The sequence below is a fragment of the Mastacembelus armatus genome, chromosome 19 (genome assembly GCF_900324485.2).
Source record: "Mastacembelus armatus chromosome 19, fMasArm1.2, whole genome shotgun sequence".
Taxonomy (NCBI): Eukaryota; Metazoa; Chordata; class Actinopteri; order Synbranchiformes; family Mastacembelidae; genus Mastacembelus; species Mastacembelus armatus.
In genome coordinates this window covers 7,295,039-7,320,583 of record NC_046651.1, presented here as the reverse complement: position 1 = coordinate 7,320,583, position 25,545 = coordinate 7,295,039, and the positions used below count along the sequence as shown (strand labels likewise).

The following is a 25,545-nucleotide window of genomic DNA, read 5'->3' as shown; positions in this document are numbered from 1 at the left end:
TAATATGAAACACAGAGAAACAAATTAAGTTCTTGAACCACTGACACTAAAACATTTTCTCCCTTCAGGGACGTTCAGCATTTCTTCCTGGACAATGCTGGTGCTTCTCAGGGGAACAGGGACATTTAGTCATCTCACTGTCCCACCCAATCTCAATCACTCACGTGACACTGGGCCATATAACTAAAAGCCAGTCACCTGCCGGCATCATAGAAAGTGCACCGAAGCAGTTTTCTGTCTATGTAAGTTGCAGATTTTCTGTTGTTCTCTTGCACAGATGTATTATTATTCCTATAGTGCACACTGAGCTGACACTGATCTCTGTGTTTCTCTTTCAGGGAATGTGGACCACGGATGAGGAAGGGACCTATTTGGGAACGCTAGATTATGATCAGGACGGTGCAGCATTTCAGACCTTTGAAGTGTCTGTGAGTGATACAATCAAGCATTTTTATTTTGTACCATTCAAACACACCAAAAACAAAACAAAACAAATGTACAGGACCAAAAGTAGAGACTGGATTTAATTGTGATCCTGCCTGCCATTTAAGTGGCTGCAAACTGCTTCAGCTCAACAAACAACTATTTAAAACTGATTCACATGAACATATCATGTTTTCCACATAAATGTCACATGCACCTGACTTCTCTTCATTCATGTTCTCTCTTGTCTCCTTCCAGAATCCAAACTTGCAGGTTTTTAGGTACATGCAGCTAGAGATTGAGAACAACTGGGGAAACATCGACTACACCTGTGTGTACAACTTCAGGGTCCATGGGAGACTCCCCATCTGACAGGACTTTTATTTATTTAGTTTTCTTAATGGTTGTGTTGTCACCCATGCTGTGGATTTTGTTGGGAAAAATGTATTATTCATTTAGCATAGCATTAGCATAGCATTATTTAGCTGATTTATTATTATGATTATTATTTATGTTTACATTGTTATAAGGAGTTGTGCAGGCCTAGAAAGCCAGTAAGGTAAGGAGAAAGCTTAAAAGTACTGTCTCCACGGTGTGAAGAGACATACAGAGTGGATAGGGAAGGTGAAGGCTTCTGCAGATAGAAAACCACGGTTTACATTTACTTATTTAGTATTATATATATCATTGTGTGAACTTGTATTAGTTGTATGTATTAAAGAATGTGTTGTACAATATAGTGTGACTGGCACCGGCCAACGAAGGGCAAGTCAAGTCTAAACCGTGACTTGCCCCACCTGTAGTCAACCAATAAGATGTGATTCCTGGCTAACTTTATAATGTCATGTTTTCCTGTGTTCTACATCTCTTTCTTGTGAGGTTGGTTGCAGCTAATTGCTTCCGGACTGCGATTTTCTGACCCAGAAAGGGTCCTTGTACAAGCTCTTTGGAATTTCATTTAAAATATTATTATTAATTGGAAAACATTTTGAATTTGGCTTCTATACCAATAAATATATTGTACTGAACTTATTTTTTTCTCTGGTGTGTTTTGATTATCAATAAATGTATTAAGCATTTTATACATCTTAGTAAAGCTGTGAAGTCACGTAGAATTAAGGCAAATCATAGTGTAATACACATGTTACGCCGCTTGATGGCAGTAGTGGCGCTGAGAGGACTGACAGCAAGGCTCTTACGGCAAAAGCAAATCAGTTCAGTCGTAAGCGGGAAGCAGTTCAGTGAAAGCCACCGCTCATCAATGCTGTATTAATTTATGTCTACAGGTGAGCAATGTGAGAAATAATAAAGGAACATTCCCACACCATCGATTGTCTCCATCTGTGACGTGTGTAACACAAGATCTTTGGAATTTCATTTAAAATATTATTATTAGTTGGAAAACATTTTGAATTTGGCTCCTATACCAATAAATATATTGTACTGAACTTTTTTTTGTCTCTGGTGTGTTTTGATTATCAATAAATGTATTAAGCATTTTATACATCTTAGTAAAGCCGATGTTGGTCATGTAAAAAATCCAATAATATATATACAAATAAAGTATTATTAGCTAATGAAGCTAAAAATAGAAGACTTTGCCTTATTGTTCCAAACAAAATACAATGAAAATAATGAAGCAGGGTAGTCTTTACTCTTTATTATGTGTCTCCCTGGCTCAAAAAATGTCTTCTTTACGAATGAACACATTACAATCAATGTACTCTTGCCTCACAGATGCTTAAATGCCAAAATTGAACTTGTAAACAAAATGATTTTATAGACTCAGGAGTCTTAAATGTGAAAACAAGAACATTTTTTGTGACTTCATAAGAAATAGCCTCCAATAGTATGGTGAGGCTGCAGGAGCAGATAGTTTTTGAAAGTGTGAGTCCATTTGCAAATGGAACAAAATCTGATAATTCCTGTTTTCTGCATTAACTGTTGTTTTTAATAATGTACCTTTGTTATTTGTGAGGGCATGTTTCTTAAATAACCTGACACACCAAACTGTTAATCCTAATACTTTGCCTAAAGTAGGTAATGAATTGTAAACACTGGCATGGGATAGGGGTCCGTCACCTCAGCTAGTGTCCCAACAGTTTGATCTCCCAGTCAAATACCCGCAGATACAAACACGTGGATACACGTTTATGACCAAACGTAGTATAACAGACCGGCTACGGCAAGCGAAGAAGGTCAGTGTTTTAGGCTGTCGCGTTGCCAGTGTCAACACTTGGGTAGAGAGCTGCTGCGGAGCAACGACGATGTCGGAGCAGGAGTCTCTGAGGTGCTCCAGTGCCAGAAACCGAGGAGGTGTTCAGAGGGTGGAAGGAAAACTGCGAGCCAGCGTAGAAAAGGGGGATTACTATGAGGCACATCAGATGTACAGGACTTTATTTTTTAGGTAAGACTTCGTTTCGCGTTCGTGTATTTCTCATTTGGTTTTGGGGCCTGTTTGTTCGAGATCATTCTGCTGTCAACCTTGCTTCTATACCTGCCCGTTTGTGATTGGGTGAAATTCACCACTGGCCCGCCCACACACGTCGACCCCTCTATTTGTTTGGACAAATATAGTGCCGATCTAACTAGTCTCAGACCGGGACTGCTAACTACGGCTACTTAGTTAGCTAGCTGCTCAGTTTAGCAGCAACGTTACAACTAACGCTATCAGCTAATGATAGCCCGAAGCAGAGTTAGCTGGGCTGCTACTGGAAGACAGGCAAAGACTAGAGGTTATTTTGTTGTCAGTAAAGGTGTTTCACATAGAAATGAACTGAACACAGCAGACAGGTTTGTTAATCGTTGTCGTACCCTTAACATAACGTTAGTAGTTGCTACAGTCCTCTGGTAGCATTTAGCCAGGTAGTCGCAAAACGTAACTGCACCGCCTGACTTTAGTCTGTGTTAGGATTCCCGGACTGGTTTGGCTTTAAAATATGTTGAGCCACAGCTGGTTAGCTGGTTATGACCACTGTCAGGTTTGCAGAATCTGGCCAGAAGTAATTTGGGTCCGTTTTCCCACACTTATTGGTATCCAATAGGTTCTACATCTCCAATACGGAGTATAACCTGGATGTTAATTGTGGGAATGGACAGGTTAGTTGTGCTGTGACAGTTTAGTAAAATAGTAATTTGTTTAAAATTCAATCCAAATAAACAGAAAGCCAATGTAATATTAACTCCTAAGAACGTATAGATACAGTGGTGTGAAAAAGTGTTGGCCCCCTTCCTGATTCCTTATTTTTTTGCATGTCTGTCACACTTTAATGTTTCAGATCATCAAACAAATTTAAATGTTAGTCAAAGATAACAAGTATCTGTAGTTAGTTCTCATCATGCATCATGCAGTTTTTAAATGAAGGATTTTATTATTAAGGAAAAACAAAATCCTCAATTTTGACAGAAAACGTCCAAGACCAAATGCCAAAGACTTTTGGGAAAATACTGACGACTGACAAAGGTTGAACTTTTTGGAAGGTGTGTGTCCCATTACATCTGGCGTAAAAGTAACTTCATTTCAGAAAAAGAACATCATACCAATAGTAAAATATGGTGGTGGTAGTGTGGTGGTCTGGGGCTGTTTTGCTGCTTCAAGACCTGGAAGACTTCCATCCATCTTCTATACCCGCTTTTCCTGGCTCAGGGTCACGGGGATCTGCTGGAGCCTATCCCAGTTCTCTCTCAGGTGAAAGGCAGGGGTACACCCTGGACAGGTCGACCTGGAAGACTTGCTATGGTAAATGGAACCATGAATTCTGCTGTCTACCAAAAAATCCTGAAGGAGAATGTCTGGCCATCTGTTCGTGACCTCAAGCTGAAGCGAACTTGGGTTATGCAGCAGGACAATGATCCAAAATACACCAGCAAGTCCACCTCTGAATGGCTGAAGAAAAACCAAATGAAGACTTTGGAGCGGCCTAGTCAAAGTCCTGACCTGAATCTGACTGAGATGTTGTGGCATGATCTTAAAAAGCCTGTTCATGCTCGAAAACCCTCCAATGTGGCTGAATTACAACAATTCTGCAAAGATGAGTGGGCCAAAATTCCTCCACAGTGCTGGAACAGGCTCATTGCAAGTTATTGCAAAGGCTTGATTGCAGTTGCTGGTGCTAAGGGTGGCCCAACCAGTTATTAGGTTTAGGGGGCAAACACTTTTTAACACTTAATAATAAAAACCTTCATTTAAAAACTGCATGATGTGTTTACTTGTTATCTTTGACTAATATTTAAATTTGTTTGATAATCTGAAATATTAAAGTGTGACAAACATGCAAAAAAATAAGAAATCAGGAAGGGGGTCAACACTTTTTCACACCACTGTACATGTAGAATGAGAAGCCTCTATAATGCTACACTAGTAGAATAAATAACAATAAAGAATATGTACTAATTCAAATATTCACATTTATATGTTGTATCTCAAATAAAACCAGTGTGCATGTATCTCAGCTTGCAGTTTTGTGTGGTAAATAATCATGATGCAGACAACATTTGTCTGCCTTGGTAAGCAGATCGTATCATCCCATGTGTAATCGTGACACACTTGTCTTCCACCAGGTACATGTCACAGGCAAAACATGCTGAGGCCAGGGAACTGATGTACAATGGCGCTCTGCTCTTCTTCAGCTATAACCAGGTATATGCTTACATTAAATTTTGCCACAACTTAATGTGATGTTAGGATACTGTGTTCCTGAGAGTCTGTATAATTTATAATGTCAGAGTGAACTCTAATGTTGCCAGTTTGCCAAGTGAAACTGCTTGTAAAATAAAAGCTTGAGTTGTGTATTGGATTGTTCAACAATACAGTACGTGATGATTACTGATCAAATAACATACAAACTAGTTTTTGAGAATAGTTGCACTTACAGTTTGTGTTATGTGTGTATTGTCAGGTTTCCAGGCTTTAATTAAGTCAATCACAGTAAACCTTTTTTTTTTTTCATGCATGTGTGAGAAATGATTTAGATTTGTAGTCTTGAGAGTGCGCACGTTTCACGACCACTCTCCCAGTTAGCAGGTGACTTCATGATACTTCAGACTTGTCTTTCTCTGCAGCAAAACAGTGCAGCAGATCTCTCCATGCTTGTGCTGGAAGTGTTGGAGAAATCTGAGACAAAAATTGAAGATGATATATTAGGTGAGTAAGAATCTTTAAGTTTTAACTACAAGACTAATTGTAGTACAGAGTACACGTTTCTGAGCAGTTCTGCAAGAATGGATAGATGCAGTGTGTTTTTATATCTGCTGTCCTTTTTATTGTGGGAAAGAAAAATTCATGTTAACATCAAATGTGCTGGTCTTCTGTTGTTGTTGCTGAAAATAAATATAGTGTATTTCACTGAACGATTGCACTATTTTAAAACAGATATAAGGAGCACATAAAATGTCAAATTTTAAAGTTGATTAAATTCCCACTGGAAGATGCTTCAGCTTTTTTGAATGGCCTAGAACATGTACTGATCTGCCAGATCTGTTAGGAGCGTACCTATTCTGCATAATCACTGGCAAATGATGCAGCTATAAAATGTCATGACATTCAGAGAAGCCTGCGTTTCTTGAGCACAGTACAATAGGACATTTCAAACTGGTAGGGATGTTCTCTCATGATGTCAGGGTTGTTTGCATGTTTTGTAGAAAATCTGGCTGAGCTGTTCAGCCAGATGGACCAGAACTCCCCAGAGAGAGTAGCGTTTGTGTCCAGAGCCTTGAAATGGTCCACAGGAGGATCCGGCAAGTTGGGCCACCCCAGACTACATCAGCTGCTCGCTGTCACTTTGTGGAAAGGTAATAGTTAATCGTTTAGCTTATGCGGTGTAGGGGATAAAAACAATTTCTTTGCCTGTCACAAATTATGACTAAATATAGATTTTATTGATATGGAACAGTTGAAAAGCTGTACCTAGTATTCAGTCAGTAATTGTGTCTGTGTAAAGGAGTAAATCAACAATTTATAAGACAAGCCTATTATACCCATATGAAGAATAACATTGAGGCCTACTGCAATCTGTGCAAACCACACACACCAGTATCCTTGTGATGCTTGTCAACCCACATCAAGATCAGCCACCGTTCTCAGCATGTGGCTGGTGTGTGTTGCCCTTAACATTGTTGTTAATGTGCCAGCTGCCCTGTCCCTTCAAATATTGAGATTTTTGTGCCTACAGAGCAAAACTACAGCGAGTCCCGTTACCACTTCCTGCGTTCGGCTGACGGGGAGGGCTGTGCGCAGATGCTGGTGGAGTATTCGGCGTCACGAGGCTTCCGCAGCGAGGTCGACATGTTTGTGGTGCAGGCCGTCCTACAGTATGTCCCCACATGTTATTGTCCCACATGTTATCACCAATATTATTCATTCATGTCCAAGTTGCAGATATTAGTAATTCTGACAGTAATTCTGTCATTTTTACAAAACACCTTGAACTCCTGACCTGACAAAAGTATTGTAGTATATATGTAGTATATATTTGATCTCCAACTTGAAGTACTGTAATAGTTCTATTGTTAGCTAAATGTTGTCTGGACTTTGAGATTAAATTCAAGATGTAGATATTGAACGTGTGTATTCAGAGGCATCATTTTCTTGTCAGCCTTTAATCGTATCCATTTTCTGTTTGCTGACAGTTTCTTAACAGTGTCTTTAATTTTCTGACGTTATGTTCCTGATCTGCCATCCATCTGTGTCACACTTTGTCATATTTCCTTTCTCAACCTCTCCGTTTATTATTACCTATATGTGAAATTTCTGTATGCTCCTTTTCCTCCAGGTTCCTTTGCTTAAAGAACAAAAACAGCGCTACAGTGGTGTTTAGCACATACACAGAGAAACACCCGTCCATAGAGAAAGGCCCTCCCTTTGTCCAGCCCCTACTAAACTTTATCTGGTTTCTGCTGCTGGCAGTGGATGGGTGAGGATGAATGTCCTATTTCAAGCTTGGAGAATGAATAACAAGTAAAAATCACCCAGTTTGTATTTGAATAGATGGAAAGTAACAATGTGCAGCATTTAACTTTACTTCTCTTTGATTCTTCAGGGGTAAATTAACAGTTTTCACAGTGTTATGTGAGCAATATCAACCTTCCCTGAAGAGGGACCCCATGTATAATGAGGTGAGTGGTAAGATACTGCTTTATGATCAGGCATTTCTTCTTCATTTCATCCAGTAATCAGGTGGTAATCATGTACAAAATGACCTTAGTAATGGGACTGCAGCTGAAACACACCACGTGTTCCATGTGTAATATGCTTGCATACTATATGTAAATAATCTTTGGATCTTTCAGTTATAAGTTTGAAACTAGTCCTAATCTCGACCATGTCTCCCTGTCCCTCTCTTCCTTTGGACGTCTTCCTGGCTCCTCAGTATCTCGACAGAATAGGACAACTTTTCTTTGGCGTTCCACCCAAACAGTCCCCATCATACGGTGGACTACTAGGTGAGTGGTCCAAGTTTTTGCACATTTGAGCAATTATTAAGGAATATTTACACACAAATAACTGATCCACTGTATTAATGCCTCTGGCCAGATTTTTTCCCCACAAATGAGAACAATGCTCATTCTGTTGCACCCTGCAGGAAACCTGCTGAACAGCCTGATGGGGTCGGGCGAGGAGGATGACGGGGCCGAAGAAGCCCAGGAGGACAGCAGCCCCATAGAGCTGGACTGAGTCTGCAGCCCAGGAAAAAGAGAGCAAATGAACACAAAAAGAAGACCACCCTGTCTCTTTCTGTCACTATAACAACAAGGATGGGGAGAGGTTGTGCTCCGTGTTTTCAGAAGCGTGCTGTTTCGAGAAACCCCATCCCACCCATCCAGTTGTAAAATCAGTGAGTGAGTATCAGGCCGCCAAGACACCCCTGTCAGCACCGCCTGGGCTGACTGCACCAAACTGCAAACTCTTCCTGTGTTGAATTATTGTACAGTTATATTCTTTTATTTGAGTTGTTTTTGTTAGTTTGGGACTCTTGCTCTCTGTTTAGGGTTTCTTATTTTTAAGACGAGATTATAAACCAGATCTGCTCCCAGGAGATGGGCATGGCTGGACTCTCCCAGCGGAGAGGATCACATAACATGTGAAACCCCTTCTTATAATGCTGTTGATTTCATCATTATAAGAAGGTTTAGCCAAGTCACTACAATTATCAAACACTTTTGTTTGCCAGACAGCCACACAGGGTTCAAACAGAGCCACGATGTTGCTGCTGTTTGCATTTTTCTAACAAATTGTTCTGTGGAAAGTCTTTTCTTTCAGTAGTAAATTAAATCCTATTTGTAGCTAAGGCCACTTTTCAGTTTCTTATCTCTAATTTATCCATTAGCTTTATGGACAAGACAGAGCTCTGTGGGCGTTATCAGTGTCCGCTCAGTGTCTCCTATGGATCAAAGTGGTGGAAGTCATTTTTTGATGCAAGCGAATTGTTACAAACAGTTGTGTGTATAAAAATAGCTCAAGTGTAGAGGTCTCACTTTTTACGGTGCACTTGCTGACTAAGGGGAGCAAAATGAGCCACTGTGAAAACCCATCTGTTAGTATGAATTTTGCTTCGCATGGAATAAAAAAACAAAAAATTTAAAAAAATGCTGCCTTCCCAGTAATTTCTGGCTTAGTCATATGTCGCCTTTGGTGTTCTTCTTTATTACTGTTAAACAGTTTTTGGACATGTATCAGTACCTTATTAGTTCAGCCTGTGCACAATAAAAAGTGTGATTTATCACACTTTTATTTATAACACACTCCCTCTGCTTATTCATTGCTTTCTTTTTTTTTTTTTTCTCACATCATTCAGTTTCTATTTTTTTCTTCATGCCTGGTGATGTCAGCTCATTTTTAAGAAACCTTTATTTTTAAAGCCCTAACTTCTCCAGATAATCTTATGGGGTCAAATCCACCCCAAGTGATAAATTTACATTAAATACTAGGAAAATAGAAATGTCCACAGGTCTTCCAATTTAGAGTAATGTTTATTTTATCTGTGTGGGATATAAAAGTCCAAAATATCCAATATTAAATAAAGCTGTTACAAAAAATGAATCTGTAAATTGAAAGATGCTACAAAGTTTCGAAAAATGCATTCAATGTTTGGTTGAAAAAGCAAATAAATAAAAATACACAATAGAATTGCTGAAATACAGTGCCAATTCTTGATAATTAGTTCTTTTAATAATTGAAAAATGTCACAGATTATTCTTTTAGTTTATAACTTCTTATTTATTTCTTTAGTATTGGGCATTTTGGACTGGCTGGCTCAATGTCAAAGAGGTAAAATAGTGTTGAGTTGTCAATGTACATGCTCTGCTGTGATTGTGTCTAATTGTTGGTGTAGGTGCAACAAAAAGACTAGTTATGTGACAAAGAATTAGTTAACTGTGTCAGGGGAAAATATAAAATTCCTGTTCAACAAATGCCTGAAAACAATATTTAAATGACTCGACTTTAATAGAATTGTATTGTAATGTCAAAAGATCCAATTCAGAATCAGTATTCTCTCCGGTGACCAGCTCTTACCCCAGGCCTCTCTGTTATGCCACTCAGGTTGAGTATCTAAAGGGAAATCGAGGCAAAAATGACTTTTAGGTTGACACATAACAAACCCAGTGTAATAAAAAGCTCTCCTACGTATATTCCTTCTTTTTTTTTTATTCCACATCATGTGCAGGAAGAATATTTGCTTCATTACCCCGAAAGTCAGTTTTGTCAGTAAAAATGTGTGTGACCAAAGGTCTTCTCTGTGTGTGTGTGTGCGTGCGTGCGCATGTGTGTGTCAATGTCCATCATCAAAGCTTTTTGATTTTGATAATTCGTTCCCCTTGAGAACTAAAGCGGAGTGTTTGCCTTTTCAATGATTCAATAAACAACTGAGAAGAGTTTCAGAATGTCTTGAAACAAATGTCGTCCTCTTCATTTCTTTTTATTGCATATTTTTTATCAGAGACTGTTTACTTAAAAGCGGGTTTGAACTGAATTTCATAAACTGCCATTATTTACGGTAAATAGTTATTTGTACAAATGCATGATGAGAACATTTTAAAACACTTAATAAACCAATAATATTATGTTACACAAATTTTCTGAATGACACTAGATTACGTTCCATTAAAGAGACCAGATGTGTGTTGCTTAAAGTGCAGGGTAACACTGGAATGATGAAGCCAAAGATAGTTAGACTGATAGTTATACTACTGTGGCCTTTTCTGTCCGTCAATTGTCAATCACTTATCCAGAGGTTTTCACTCAGAGCAAGATGACTTTATTTAAGGTTTCAGTGCATTATTGTATCATTGTGTCATTGTTTCTAACTGCTATGTTAGACTTAAAAATGGCAAAAATTTCTCTCCAACTTCAATCTAACGGGTTTTTTTGGTCCTAATTTTTCTCTTTTGTGCATGTTATGTTTTATATACACAAAATGTATCTGAGGTGCACAAACATTTTAACAAAGTTTGTTGGGTGCTCATGTGCGGGACTGCAGTGCAAGCCTCTGGATGGTGTCTGACAGGTGAGCCATGTCAGGCTGCTGAGCCTGGTGTTTGATGTAATCCAGAGTCCGAACCTGGAGGGGAGAGAGGGACAATATCGCTGTGTTCACACAAAGCATTTTTTTTTAAAGATGGCTAAAAATGTGAGACTACAATCTGAGCTGAATGCAGGAAGCAAGAAAAGAATTCTAGGTGGAGCTGTTAAATATGTTTGAGATGTGGGTGTCAACTTACCGAGATACGAGTCTCACAGTATCCGTGTTTGTGGCTGAGGTTCCACAGGTTGATGGCAAGCTGGCTCAGCTTGTTGTTTCTCAGGTCACCATGAGCTAACAGGACAGCGAATAGGGAGAAGGCTAGAGCCCCTTGACGCCGTGTGTTCTGCTGCAGAGAGGTGGCAAGATGATTGTCACTGTAGTGCTAATAAGAACTGGCAAACAGTGAAGCTTGCTAACGCATAACTGCAGTCTGCTGAGGGGCAGGCTGTGCAGTTATTAGACCGGAATCAGTTTCTGCTGACACTGCATCACGAGAAAATGAAAGCACAGTACAAAAACCTGGCTTCTTTCTCTGTCCTCACCTCATCCCGACCAAGTGCCTTAAGATGGTCCAGGATCTGTCCAATCAGAGTGTCACACAGCTTGTTGAGCTCTGATAAAAACTTGGGGTCTCCTCCGTAAAGTGTCTCATTAGAATCCACTGAGACCAAGGGTAGAGAAAGGGAAAGATGTGTTTAGGTCAAAAAATGAATATAAAGATCAAAAGTACAGCTTCTAGTCATGAAGGAATAGTTCCAACAATTTCCCACAATAATCAGTCCACAATAATCCCCATAGGACTGAGGATGTCAGCAAAATCCTGGAGTGTTTGTTGCAAAAACAGTGTAGGCGTGACAGTTTTATTAGACTGTGTGAGCATGTACCTTTGGGGATGGAGTAAAGGTAGGTTTCCTGGCTCATGGCAGCCAGCAGCGGCAGAGCGCTGATGTAGACCCGCACTTTAGCGTCGCTGTTGTCCTCCCAGGTGTAATCTTGGACCATGTTGAGCAGGCCGCGGACTAGGTAGAGTACACCATGCTCCGGATGGTCCTGTAAACAAACACACACAACTACACGGAGACTGTCGAAATAAAGGAGGAAGATTTTGGGGGATTTTTCACATCTTTCTGTACTAGAAATGGAATGTGTTACCGGGACAACCAGCAGCGTGGCTAGGAAGTTGCTGATGAAATCCAGGAGGAAGCTCTCAGATGAGCGAAGCTTCCCCTCCACGCTGATGGAACGAGGAACCTCTGGAAGAATACTGACCGCTGCCTTTAGGAAAGCATCCGCTATAAGGGAGGAAAGAAGGATGCAGGAGAGAGGAAAGGAGGTAAGCAAGAAAGACAAAGGATGAAGGAGGGTAACAATGAAAGGAAAAAAAAGAGGTTAAGAGTTAGAGGGAAAGGGTCGGAAGAAAAGAGGAAAAGAGGTGGGAGAATATTAGAGTTAAAGGAAGTGAAAAGGGAGAAAAAGGGGGAGATAGCAAAGAACGGAAAATTGGAATAATGCAGAAACGAAGGGCAGTGGAAAGCGTGAAAGGAGAGAACAAAAGAGGAAAATGTTAGAAATGGCTGAGAACAAGGCAAGACAATCTACTTCCAGTTTACAATTTAAATCCAAGCAGCTGCTCACCCTGGGAGAGGCACTGATTGGCCAGTGCAACCTGACCGGACAGGAGGTAGAGGCTGAGACGGCTGAAGATGCTGCTGAGTGATGGGATGGTGATATAACTGTAGGCAGCACACGCCTGGAGGAGAAAGACAGAAACATGGCCTTTGGGTGTCCACTGTGCTCTGACTGTATCTGAAGCCTGAAAGCTGGATGCCAGACTCTGCTCATATCTGTACGGTGGCCTGCAGCGATCAGATGCCGTTCACTGACTCACCCTGACGAATGACGCTGTTTTTCGGGAGTGACTGCCTCTCATCACCCTCCTGGTCTCCATCGCCAGCTGGTTTACCATCTTTAACAGACACAAGGCAAAGATGAGAGCGAGCGTGTGAATGTCATACACTGACTGAATGCACACGTGTGCAGGTTTATACTGACGTGAATGAGCTGCACCAGTACTGGCTCCAGGTTACAGAAGGTGGCTCTGGCCTCCACACAGAAACTCAACTGCTGCTCAAAGTCACGACCAAAGGAAACCTAATGGACAAACAGAACAAAGTGTAACAAATTCACAAATTCTCAGAGGAGGACCAAATATGTCTTAATCCTCAGATGGAAAGAGCTCCACAGTATCCAGTTGTTTTTGGAACTTATTTAGCTTTTTTTAAAAATAAAAATATATATTTGTTAGACGTTTTTAAAGAAGTTTCTTCTTGGGCTTAGTCCTGAGAACCACAGCATGTTTTTTGGGAAAGATAAATAGTTTTGGCTGTTTCATGCAGACCAAAATATAGAATGACACTAAACTCAGGTTATCTGAGGTGTCTCACCATGCGGATGAAGCCGATGATCAGGAGAGCCAAAGACCTTTTCTCGTCCTCCAGAGTCAGAGCACTGCAAGACACAGGGGTTATTGCCCGAAGACTGAACAACAGTCACATTATGTATGTGTCCATTAAAATGAAGAAAACTACAGGAGGCCTGACATCAACTAAAACATAAATTGGAATAAAACAAAAATGTAACTGCAATAAAATACTAAACACACACTCAAAGTGCCCTACTTGACAGAGTCGTGCATGGTCTTGCAGATGTGCAGCATGGCGTTGAGGATGACTGGGTCTCTGGTGAACTCCACCTGGTGTCTGCAGGACACAAACATATAGACTGAGACCAAGTCCAAACTCTGGCCAACATATACTGTGTATATGTATGTATATGTATAAGGTATGTATATAAATAAACCAAATTATTTCACCAAACTTTAATGGGGCCCTTACTTGATGAAGACCTCCATGATGGATCTGCACACCTCCACCCTCACACTGTCCTTTTGAAACATGTCTAGAAATGGCAGGAAACGCTCCTGGGGGAATGGAAATCACTGGTCATTTTTCAGCTTGTCCAGTTTCAGTTCATGCATTATGAACTAGAGAACACTCACCATGGAAAAGAGGACAGAGAAGTCATGGAAGTAGGTGAGGATCTTCCTGATCACTGACTGCAGCTAAGGTACATGTGGAATAAAGAGGGACAATATAGGAGAAGGCAGAAACAAGTCAATGATTTGGTTTTGCACAAGGTTAAATTGGTGCTTTAGTCAGCGAGCTTCTTACCTGAGGATAGGCGTCCTCGAACGCCCGGTCAGGGGTCATGTGTTTGATGATGTCAGCTAGAACCGTGTTGACCTCGCGTTTCTTAGGAAAAGAGAAACCGAAGAGAGTGAGAGGTTAACATTGTTATCCAGTCCCAAATGGTAAATATGGGCTCAATGAATTGTCTCACTGTAAAGTTTCGGCAGGTGAACTCCACCCAGATCTCAGCACAGTTGACGTAATCCTGAAAGTCACAACCAAATTTTGAGTAACTATCTGGAACACCTGGATTTCAATGACTGTGTGTGAGACCCAGTGTCAGTCTTTCGGTACCTGAGGACTGCGGACTTTGGTGATGACTTTCCAGGCTTCGTTCAGGATCGTCAGCCTCTCGGATTCCGGAGGGTCGGCACAGGCCAGACTGCGACCCAGAGATCCAAACAACAGATGCTGAACAAGGAGACCGCAAACAAACTTCAATTCATTTCAGATTTACCAGACACATCACAGTAACATAAACATGTTTACTTTGATATTTTTCACCAGATTTTTAAGACATATTTTTAGGGCCAGAATTTAAAAAATGAAAAAGAAAAGTAAATTCACATTTACTCTATGACCATGTTATAACTTATCATACTCTCTGACCTTTGGGAAGCCGGCCTCATCGCACTCCTTGATCATCGCAATAAAGTCAGTGGCTCTAGCTGCAACAAACTCCGGCCTGAACGCCCTCATAACTGAATTTAGCAGCAAGGCACTGTGGGAAACAGGAACTCATAAATGTTTTCCTACTAAAACAACCACAAGGAGCTAAAATGCTACATAAAGCCATCTGTAAAGGTTTGTTAATCACTTGATCACGTGATCTTTAACTTAATAAATCTCAAAAAAACTGATCAAAAACACTAAATATTTTTAGACAAGTGAGGATATTCATTAAACTGAACTGAGGCAGGAAAGTTAGAAAACACTCACTTGTTTCCCAGTTTCTTGCATCTCTCCATCATTTCTGTTAGCAAAGGCTGAAAAAGAAACACAAACCCCATTAAAAAAAAAAAAAAAAGAACTGACTGTACTAAAAACTGGAAGAGTGCAGGTAAAATGCATGTGACGGAGCACCTCTGGGGCTCTGTAGGCAATGCACTGCAGGATCCAGCTGATGGCAGGTGAGTACAGAGTCAGGTACTCGGGCACCTCCACCCTCTGCTGCACCAGCTGGTTCCGGACGCTCTCCCCACTGATCTGCTGGAAGGTGCCGAGCAGGTCAAAAAAGTTGCAGTTCAGACTGTCTTTGAGGTGGGGGGCCACCTCCATGCCAATCTAAGCGAGAAAGCAGTGCACTGTTAGTGGGGGAGGTAAAGACAAAACAGACCCTCTGAAATGCTGCGAAATGAGATAAGGATGAACATAAAATTCAAGATGAATAAAAAGTACTGAGCATGTTGCCATGTGTCTCACCCTGCAGAGGTAAGCTCTGGCATATGCAGCCACCAGAGGGTCTCCGATCCCTCTGATCATGGCTGTCAGCCGGGTAAGAGTCTCCTGAATGCCACTGTGGAGGAAGGAGGGACAGAAGGAGAAAAAAGAACAAAAAATGTATTTATTTATTTGTTAGGGCAAAACTCACCTTCATCCCTAAAACACAAATTTTTCACAAAGAAACCAAAATCTGACTTTGACTTAAAGGAACATAATAAATTCTGATGGAATGGCTCTGGAATATCAATATTTATGGAGACCTAATGGAAAAATGGTGTTGCCCATAAAGTAAATTAACATACGTTTTGTTCAGGAAGCGGTTGCACTTGAGAATAGCAGCTTCAACATATCTGTTCATGGAGGTTAAAGACTCAAATTTATACACGAGGTGAGTGTGGGTCTTGACTGCGTACAGGACAACCAAAGTTTCAAAACCATGTTCAAGTTAAGATTACTTAGACTGATGGAGGCAGTTCTGCACTAAAGAATTTTTGACCAGCAGATGTTTAAAAAAAAATGCTGGTGAAGGATACAGTCTGGGCAGGAGCTCCCTGATGGAGGCAATCTTGAAGAACCAGTTGAGGCACGTCTCCTTGGCTGTGTCATTCACATCTTCTACTGTGAACGAGTCTGAGGAGGGGGGCCGCCAAGTGACAGAACACCGAATCAGCGCAGTGTCACCTCAAAAGTAAATATCATGTATCCCAGAAATAGTACTGGATGTAGATGCTTGATCCATACCTGGTAAAGGTCGTGGGTCTGAACACATGGTCCAGATTCTGTCGTACACCAGCCGACCTATAAACAAGCAAGACTGTACTCAGAAAACATACAAAGTGTTTTTTCTACAAGAATTCAAGTGAGGCTTCTTCACGCACCAAAGGTATCGAGGATATCAGTGATGAGAACAAACTTGCTGGGGTAGAACTGGATCACAGAGGTGTCAGACAAAAGCTTAGAGCACTGAAACACAGATCAATGCTAATGTTGTTAAATCAAAGACCAGTTCATTTGGACCCAGATTAGTCCAAATGTTGATTAAACACTGTCCTCAAAATGGAATATCTGAGTTTTTTCTCCATCCCTTTTGTGAACAGGTGGGTTACCTGGATAACAATTTTTAGGGCTTTGACCTTCTGGTCAGAGGCCCAAGCCTCCTTCAGGGACTGGTTCAGCTCCTCAATGCGGTTGGCATAATCCTGCTGGGAGAGGTTCAGCAGTTCTCTCTGGGATCCCTGCACACACACACAGACAACTATGTAGTTCCAGAATACGTCTTTGCTCACACATACATTCACTCTGCTTAGCTAAAATGTTAAATTCTAGTATATTGGGCTGATGAGCTTTGTAACCAATTCTATTCAACTGAATGCTCCCAGTCAGAACCTTTAACTCTCATATAGCCACACTTGGCAGGTGTGCAGGACCATTCACACATCTTTGCACATATATACTGGAATGTTAATACAAGCCTGCACTCATGGGGACAAGGATAAAACCCAACCTCCTCCAGATCATCCAGCTCCTCCAGACGAGTGCGAACTTTCTCTGAAACTGCTGAAGATCCTGGACCAGGAGCTTTTCCTACAGAGGCCACAGGAGAGATCAGTTTTTAAAACATGGTAACTGATACACTGCCATATAATCGTTGCTAATATTTAGTCATATAAAGCAGAGATGTAGCCTTTTAAGTATTTAAGGAAGTTATTATGTTGAATAGAAACACAAGTATTACCTTTGTCAGAGCCCATGAAAAGGTTCTAAGAAGACAAACACATTTTAATTAGAGCCACATCCAGTAAAGCCTGACTGTGTACACAGAGTGTGGTAAAATAAACTTACAGGGTTTGGTTTGTAGTAAAAGAACAACTTAGTATTTGGTGTTAAAACAGAGGACTCACAATTGAGAGTTTTTCAGTGGTGGTAAACCTGGCCAGGATCTCGCCACGCTTAGCTGGCCAGGGCTCAAAGTCTGGCCCGACCAACTCGTCCTCCTTTTCCCTCCTCTTCCTCCCCAGGTCCTGGAAGCACAATATTTAACTTTAATCAATTGTAGGTATCATCTCTCACCACAGTGCTGATTACTGATGGTAGTTTAGGATGGTTAATACCAATAACTGCCAATAGGTAATGTTTCAAATGTCAGTGTTAAATCAGGGGAGAAAAGCCTCTGGAACAGCATTTGTCTAAATATCAGTCAGTGCGTCTAAGGTCTGAACTGACCCCTGTGGAGGCACTGTGTGACATGGCTGGAGTCTCACTGGCTGAGGCTGCTGCAAACATGGACAGGGGGTCTGTGCCGTCGAGCATGGAGCTGAGTGGGTCCGGGGGTGCCGAGGAAGATGAGGAGGAAGAGGAGGAGGTGCTACCTTTACGAGCTCCACGGCGGGTCTTTGTATCTGTCACCTGAGTGGAGAAGATGAAGCTGTTAAAGGGACGTTTAAGGACTACACCAACGGTTTTGGATATTTGTATGATGTGCTGTGACGTGCCAGACCATGATTGGTTTGAGGGGATGGTAGTCCCCAAAATCCACTGGAACCACCTCAGGATGACACCTCTGCAGCTCAGCCTCATAGTTACGCCCACGGGAACGCCTGCTCGCACAACAGAGAGAGAGGCAGACTATGTCCAGCTGTTCCTACTGACATCTTAATTATCAAATGATTATTATCAAATGATGCAGAAAAAAGTGTTATCACTTGTAAAACAAACACCTGTGAACTCTGCATGTGTTTAATTAGATGTGATCCATTATATGATGTACAGAGGCAATTTCTAATGAAATGACAAGCCTTCACTTATATCCATTCCCTGTCAGTATGTTAATACTAAGGGTATTTACAACCGTTAATGCTGTCTAAGTAGTACCACTACTACTACTACTACTACTACTGTTACTACTACTACTACTAATAATAATAATAATGCCTTTGATTTAAGGTCAAAGCGATAATACTTGGTAACGTTGTACATAACTGTGTTGTGCTGTGTTGAAACCCTGCAGTAACAAGTTGCCATTGTACTTTGTATATTCATATGTAACTACATGTTGGCGATACACGCACTTTCACTTCATGTACAGTGTCAAACCTTCAGCAGTAACCACACATACACCATTCAACTCCTTTAGAAAAATAAGGCCTAATAAGAAAACAGCATCTTACCACTGCACCGCAGCCATTTTTCTATAGTCATATGATTTCGATACTTCCTGTTTATGGACATTTAAAAAAAAATCCGTTGTTTTTTTTTTTTTTTTTAATAAATGTTTCGTTAGTTATTCAATGTTCTCATACGAAGGACCCGTACCGGGAACAGGAAATGTGGTTTTATTTTATCATTTGCATGAAGCTGAGAGGAGTTTTATTGAAATGCTACAACAAATAAAACTTCATTTCCCAGGGCGAATTGCGCGATCTCTGCGAACTGCCACCAAAGAAAATAAGAAAACAGGATGTCCCACTTGGTACTTATTTGTCGGGCACTGAAAAATACACGTCAAGTTGAAAGTCAATCAAACTAATTTACACATCCTGAAAAAGAGTTGATCCCTACTAATTAATAAAATAAAAATAAAGAAGAAAATACAATTCCAAATGTTTTAGAGCTAACCTACATTACATAAACATAAACATAAATCACGGAAATCTACTCATTAGTGTAACGCCAACAGTGTCAGTGTCAAAGTCGTTAGTCACTGTTGGGTTATAGGTGTCATTGAAAGACTCTGCTCAATAGACGATCTTCGTAGGTATCGCGGCTACTGTGTATTTGTCAGTGGAGACCTAAGCTAACAACACTGGACAACCTGACCATGACTTGATGTAGTGCTGTAGGCTTGTCCGCCCACTTCACCTGACCAGGTAACGCATGTCAGTGTAAGGTTCGGTCCGGCTCGGTGCACTGTAATCATTAAAACAGACCTATAACACGGGGGCGTTGAAGGTGGCAGGAGGCAGCTAGCAATTAGCAGGCTAACACAGCATGACAGCTAATTGGAGGATGCTGTCATCTACTGGTTCTACTGTCAGGATTAAATATTTATATGACATTGTAGTTTGGTTACTCGCACAGTTTTAATCCATCTGCCTTCAGACAGCCATTTGAACAAAGCACTGTTGTTTTCAAAGTTAGGGTTGTGTGATACTGTCTGTGAAAATGTTCTTTATGTCTAAATGAGCCAAAGGAAGCAGCATGTGTTCATTGTGTTGTGTGCTGAAGAGAAAAAATAAGGTTGCCATGTAGGAAAGTTTGATTGTAGATTACATGAGCAAAAACAATGAGTGATCTCTGAAGTGGGATAAATCATTTGGAACTTAATCTTTAATCTTTGTTCATTCATTTCTTGTTTCAACCTGCCTGATATGCACCAAGTCTGAACGCTCATCTGGGGGAGGTAATTCACTATGTGTCACAACTAAAACGAAACAGAACAGTAGCTGGGATCAGTGTCAAAGTCGTGAGTCACTGTTGGGTTATAGGTGTAAAGTCCAAGCAGGTTATCATCGTGTCAGCCAATCAGTATTTATCTCATGTTTTATAAGCTAAATCATCTTATTGGCTTGTTGCTTAAATATATTTCTTCATAAGGCTGCAAGAGGACTCATGTTTTTACTATTCCACTACAAGAGGATTATTGCAATATTAAAACGGAAAAGAAAGTCCACCATCATCTTCTGTGCCTCTCAGAGTCTGTGGCAGCTTATGGCAGTGAGCGTCCTTTCTTGTAAGAGCAGATTTAGGCCAGCTGGTTGCCATAGAGATGGCGGTGTCCTGCTATGTTCCCTCTGACTGCCAGGTACACAACATGGAGATTATTATTATCCCATTAAACACTCTTATTTATTCAGCCAGCATCCTGTCTGCGACAAGCAGAGGTGCCGCTGCACGTGTCTGCAGGGTGTTTTCTTTTTCTTTCAACGCCATGATGTTACCCCCAGCATTAACCCGAAGATGTTTCATATTTCGAAGGAAATTATATTTTCCAAAGATCTCCTGTTAGTAGATCAACAGAAAATAAGTTAGTAAGAGTTTTCAGAAAATTGAAGTTTTTAACCAAAAGCCAACCGCTCCCTGGTAGCAGCTTGACAGGTGGGACATTTTTTTTTGTTTCTGGTCAGATATTGTCTTTACAAAGTGTTTATGCTGACCAAACAGAAAAACAATACTGACAAAATACAGGCCAGAGTTAAGAGGAGAAGTCAAACAGTAGCTGACAGAGACAGAAAGAGGGCACGTTGTTACTGTCTACTACAGGTCCCTGATTAGTATCTCTCATTATTAATGCCATCCTATTTCAGAGAACCTGAACAAGTCTTATCTGTGTAACCAATACTAACTTTCATGAAATGATGCCCCAGGATCAGGTAGCCACTTTATGTCCTCCTTACGACATCCATCCCTTTGCATTTCCCTCCTGTAGAGTTACCACTTTGTATCTTCCTGGCAGGTTTCTAAGAGGTTTTTGGCCTGGAGGTTGGGATTTGCTGTGAATTATTAACAGTAGAAGTGTTATTTAGAGGGGCTGAGGGGCTCATTACCTGATCGCCTCTGTGCTTAATTGCTCAGATGGATGGATGTGTCGCACGGTGGATGCTGATATCGAACTTAGATAACGGGAAGTGGAAGACTCTTGTGTTGCTTCCTGCTCATTGTTCTTCTCGTATCCTTCTGCTCAAATGCACTGGGAGCTCTCACAACCTCTCACAGGCAATGGAGACCTCAGCGATTATCAGGCTACGCTATGAAGAGATGCTCTTTTATGCAGCCTGTGTTAGTAACTGTTGGTGTGTGTGTCTATGCGTTTGTGTGTGTCTGGAAGGCAGAGTGTGTAGGAGAGGAGTGGGTGGCGGTGGTGGCATGCGTATGGGCAGCAGCTGGAGGTGGCAGCTCTCCCGGGCCATGCGACTGGCGCTGTGGTGGTGCCGGCTGTGCTGCCCACAGAGAGGAGGCCGAGGCGGGGGTGACAAACTGTGGACGAGGGGGAGGTTATCGGAGCTGTGGAGCTATGGTAAGGTGCTGCTGAAGTCACTGTATTTCAACAGCCTCAACAACTCAGACACCCTGCTGGACTGTGCATTCGAACCCGTCTACTGGATCGTGGACAACGTGACCCGTTGGTTTGGAGTGGTAGGTTCTTTTCTCAACTCTCTTCCAAATGTTACACTGCTTCTCTCAACCCTGTCCTCACCCTCTCTGCCCCTCAGGTGTTCGTCTGTCTGGTCATCCTCTTGACCACCTCAGTCGTGGCCATCGTCTACCTGTTCGTCCTACCCACAATCTTCAGCACCTACCCTGTTCACTGGGTCGTCTGGCACCTCTGCTATGGCCACTGGCTGCTCATCATGGTGGTCTTCCATTACTACAAGGCCGCCACCACCTCCCCAGGACAACCACCCAAGGTATCCAAGTCACATGAGGTGCTTTCAGGCTGGATGAACTTTGGAGAAAGCTCCCCTTGTATGTCCACATAGTAGTTTTTAAAACACTGTTCACAGAGGCTTTTTTTTTTTTAGGTACTTTACAGTACAATAGGAACCACGAGTGATGTTCACTGACATTGATTCGTGAAACACTAACCCAATGCAGCACTGTCATCCGGCAGTTTAATTTTAGGGTAAACAACAGCTTTTAGTCTGGAAAAAACTCTCTCACAATATGACTGACACCGAAGTCCAGGCTGCCTACGTGACGGAGAAAATTCAGAGAGATCTTGACAGATTAAAGCAAAACATGAACATTTTCAGTAGAGTTGTTGAATGTCAGAAGTGATGTCGCCATGCCAACCATCAGTTGGCTTACATTATTTCAGCTTTCCTACTGGCGGTGTGAATGCAAACAAAAAAGAGGCCCTTATGGTCTGTAGTTCTTGGGTCTGTTCCTCAGCAGGGTAGTTCATAGAACTGAGTCCCTAGAACTGTTTGGTCTGAAAGCGTCCTTGGTGTAGTTAGGTGTGTACTACAAGTACTGGGAGTTACAGCTCAGAAGTTGTACACATTGTTTACAATGGTGGTTGTCTTCTGTGGTACATCTGAAAAATGTCACCCTAACAAAACATAAGTTAGCCTGACTTCTATTTTGTCTAATAAGATAATACATCCTTGGAATGTTTATTTTTTGATTTTTTTTTTTCCAGGACAAAATTCATATTCCCTCAGTATCCATCTGTAAGAAGTGTATAACTCCCAAACCAGCCAGGACACACCACTGCAGCATCTGCAACATGTAAGATGAGTAGCCATCTTTGTTCCTGAGAATTATTTCAATCTGTGGAGGTAAATCTTTCATGACAAACTGTTATTCTTATTATTCCAGGTGTGTTTTGAAGATGGACCATCACTGCCGTATCCTTTTTAAAAGCAACAGATTAACTTCAAAGAAAATGCATTCAGTGAATTGTAATTCTTGTTAATCAGCGTGCATTTCCCATTTTGTGCATATTGAACTGAATATGTCTTCAGCCTGGTTGAACAACTGTGTGGGCCATTTCAACCATCGCTACTTCTTCTCCTTCTGCCTTTACATGATGCTCGGCTGCATCTACTGCAGCATCAGCAGCAGGGACATGTTTCTGGAGGCCTATAGTGCCATAGAGGTGAGGCTGGATGAGTGTAATGCCTGATTTCAACTCATAACTGGATTTATTTGGTATTCTATGATGTATGCCTTGGTGTTGTAAGTGAAACACCTCCTTATTTGACAGTTCCTCTCATTTTCAGAGTTACTATCAGACCCCTCCTCCAGCCTACACTTTCAGAGAGACCACTGCTCATAAGAGTATCGTCTTCCTCTGGGTACTAACCAGGTGAGCAACACTTCACTGCTTTTGTCCCCCTGTTTAAATGATGAGATGAAGATTGGTAACATGATGCAGAGAGGTCAGGTTGTAATGCGCCCCCCCCTACTCCACGCCTGCAGCTCGGTGGCAGTAGCTCTGGGAGGACTAACCCTGTGGCACGCCGTGCTCATCAGCAGGGGAGAGACTAGCGTGGAACGCCACATCAACCGCAAAGAGACCAAAAGACTGAAGGAGAAGGGCAAGGTACATACACCGATGACACTGTTGGCAGCTAGTTAGGCATTACTGGGCAGTTCACATTAACTGCAAAGTACAAGTGCAGGAAAAGTCATTACTTCTTCTTTTGTTGGGATGCAGGTGTTCAGGAATCCATATCATCATGGTAAAATAAATAACTGGAAGTTACTGTTAGGCGTGGAGAAAAAAAGGTGAGTTGAACTACACAGTTTCCCAATCACAGATATTCCCTAACATATGGATCAAAACAATAAAACTCAGATTGTTACCTTTCTTTTTTTTTTTTAAACATCCTTGTCTTGCCTGGGTTCTGTTGGTGTACACCTCAGAGAGTTATAAAGTAAAAGTCCACAATATCTGAATTTTGATCATTGTACAAGCATCATAACAGCCAGAACTGTCACATTTTGCCAGTAAATTAAATCACATATGAAATTGTATTTCATGTGGAATAATGTATGAAAGCAGATACAAACCAACCCAGATCTAAAAGAAAGTATAAATGGAAAATGCCCATTGTTGTTTGCACTGACACCTTAGTTGACTTCTTTTTCTGTTTCTTAGTCACTGGGTCACACGGTTCCTCTTACCCTCAAGCCACCTGCCTTGTGGGGACGGCATCATGTGGGACAGCACTGTCACCAGAAGAGACCCCATGGCAATTTGAACTTCACCCTTTAACTTTTACCACTTACAACCTGCATCTACACAACAAGTAACATGGCTGGTGTGTGTCGCAGCGTTGAGGTCAGCTAGGGCTGCGTTCCAAGCCCAGCTGCTGCTACAGTCTTTTGATAGGGGAAAAGAAGCTTGGTAGTGTGAAGATATATGGAAATAACCAGTAGTGCTATTATTTACATCTGTTGGTTTACAGCCTTATAGTTCACACTGTAAATCTCACCACCAGCTGATGTCACCCTGCCCTTTCAATGCTGCTGGTCAGCGTTGTTGCCAAGCCCAAACCTGTTTCTCCTTCCCCTACCCATTGGTAAAAGCACAACTAAGAGTTTTTGTTCAGTTCTTGCACCAACTCCACAGCCTCTTTTGACAGTAGTGTAAGATGGAAGAGAAGGCAGTGTGGGAGGCAGTGAGGATTTTATAAAGGCTCACTGATTGGTGATGACACCCACTCAGTTACAGCATCTTACAGGGTGGTGTAGAGGATTTCCGATCATCAGCATATCTGACTTGTTAATGGACACATGAACTTCTCAGACACGAGAAACTGCAAAAGATATCACCTTTAACAACTGACACTCTCAGTAAGTCCCTGACTGCATATTTAGTCATGGATCTGAGCCTTGACCTCTTCTGACTCAAGAGGTCTTTCAGTTTTCAGTCTGATTATTTTGATAGAATTACTGTTTCTGTGTCTTCAGCTGAGGACAAATCCATCCAACAGTGGAGCAGCCATCTATCATTTTTTTGTTTCATTAGTCATTTTGTTTACACCTGCAATATTTTGCAGCCATGTTTTGGGGCGTGTGTGCTAATGACAATGAGAAGCACTGGTTTAAACCAATGTTCTGGTGCCAAAGATGAGCAAAAAACAAAGAGTTTGATCGACTTGTCTTTAATTGTTGACCACGCAGCACTTGTTTTGTCATCTTTCTGGTAAAGTAACCGTGTGCCTCTTTTTGTTGTTCAACCTTTAAAACAAGGCAATTTAAATTTAAAGTGGTAAAAGGAATTTCAGATTTTTCTCCCAAACGTCTTCATATCTATAATAATGGATGGGTTGGATCTGTAGTTGCCATAGAAACATGACATATAGCTGGGATTTCACTTGTAACCAGTAGGAGCTGGGCTCTAATTTGATTTGGTTTTTTTAAAAAAATAAAATATGTTTGATATTTCCTGGTTTTATATTGTC

At 41.3% G+C, this 25,545-nt stretch overlaps 3 protein-coding genes across 6 annotated transcripts; 2 read left to right on the top strand and 1 right to left on the bottom strand.

The window, feature by feature from the left end:
- The first annotated feature begins 2,645 nt into the window (after positions 1 to 2,645).
- get4 (guided entry of tail-anchored proteins factor 4) lies at positions 2,646 to 10,045 on the top strand. Its single transcript, XM_026315400.1, has 9 exons — positions 2,646 to 2,830; positions 4,984 to 5,062; positions 5,485 to 5,566; positions 6,064 to 6,213; positions 6,594 to 6,732; positions 7,194 to 7,334; positions 7,461 to 7,536; positions 7,791 to 7,863; positions 8,004 to 10,045. The coding sequence occupies exons 1-9, from the start codon at positions 2,691 to 2,693 to the stop codon at positions 8,093 to 8,095; spliced, it is 972 nt and encodes a 323-aa protein (XP_026171185.1). The 5' UTR covers positions 2,646 to 2,690; the 3' UTR covers positions 8,096 to 10,045.
- A 208-nt stretch (positions 10,046 to 10,253) lies between these two features.
- vps35l (VPS35 endosomal protein sorting factor like) lies at positions 10,254 to 18,854 on the bottom strand. 2 transcript variants are annotated; one of them, XM_026315398.2, is made up of 30 exons: positions 18,802 to 18,854; positions 18,132 to 18,231; positions 17,858 to 18,040; positions 17,536 to 17,655; positions 17,370 to 17,394; positions 17,139 to 17,218; positions 16,741 to 16,869; positions 16,513 to 16,597; positions 16,376 to 16,432; positions 16,168 to 16,264; positions 15,937 to 15,984; positions 15,614 to 15,707; positions 15,275 to 15,475; positions 15,131 to 15,177; positions 14,801 to 14,912; positions 14,486 to 14,602; positions 14,343 to 14,396; positions 14,174 to 14,254; positions 14,002 to 14,064; positions 13,838 to 13,923; positions 13,622 to 13,702; positions 13,388 to 13,451; positions 12,996 to 13,094; positions 12,832 to 12,909; positions 12,579 to 12,693; positions 12,096 to 12,235; positions 11,828 to 11,993; positions 11,486 to 11,604; positions 11,140 to 11,289; positions 10,254 to 10,979 (listed from the first exon to the last, which is right to left on the bottom strand). In XM_026315398.2, exons 1-30 carry the CDS (start codon positions 18,816 to 18,818, stop codon positions 10,881 to 10,883), a joined length of 2,907 nt encoding a protein of 968 aa, XP_026171183.1. In that variant the 5' UTR covers positions 18,819 to 18,854; the 3' UTR covers positions 10,254 to 10,880. The 2 variants fall into 2 exon arrangements, with proteins under 2 accessions (XP_026171183.1, XP_026171184.1); XM_026315399.2 differs by having other exon boundaries at positions 11,140 to 11,286.
- A 529-nt stretch (positions 18,855 to 19,383) lies between these two features.
- zdhhc16b (zDHHC palmitoyltransferase 16b) lies at positions 19,384 to 25,534 on the top strand. Of its 3 annotated transcripts, none has more exons than XM_026316275.2 (10): positions 19,384 to 19,500; positions 21,463 to 21,766; positions 21,844 to 22,038; positions 22,773 to 22,861; positions 22,952 to 22,980; positions 23,098 to 23,231; positions 23,356 to 23,441; positions 23,555 to 23,678; positions 23,793 to 23,862; positions 24,235 to 25,534. In XM_026316275.2, the coding sequence occupies exons 2-10, from the start codon at positions 21,497 to 21,499 to the stop codon at positions 24,351 to 24,353; spliced, it is 1,116 nt and encodes a 371-aa protein (XP_026172060.1). In that variant the 5' UTR covers positions 19,384 to 19,500; positions 21,463 to 21,496; the 3' UTR covers positions 24,354 to 25,534. The 3 variants fall into 3 exon arrangements, with proteins under 3 accessions (XP_026172060.1, XP_026172059.1, XP_026172058.1); XM_026316274.2 differs by having other exon boundaries at positions 21,459 to 21,766; XM_026316273.2 differs by lacking the exon at positions 19,384 to 19,500 and having other exon boundaries at positions 19,535 to 21,766; positions 23,793 to 23,863; positions 24,237 to 25,534.
- The last annotated feature ends 11 nt before the right edge of the window (positions 25,535 to 25,545 follow it).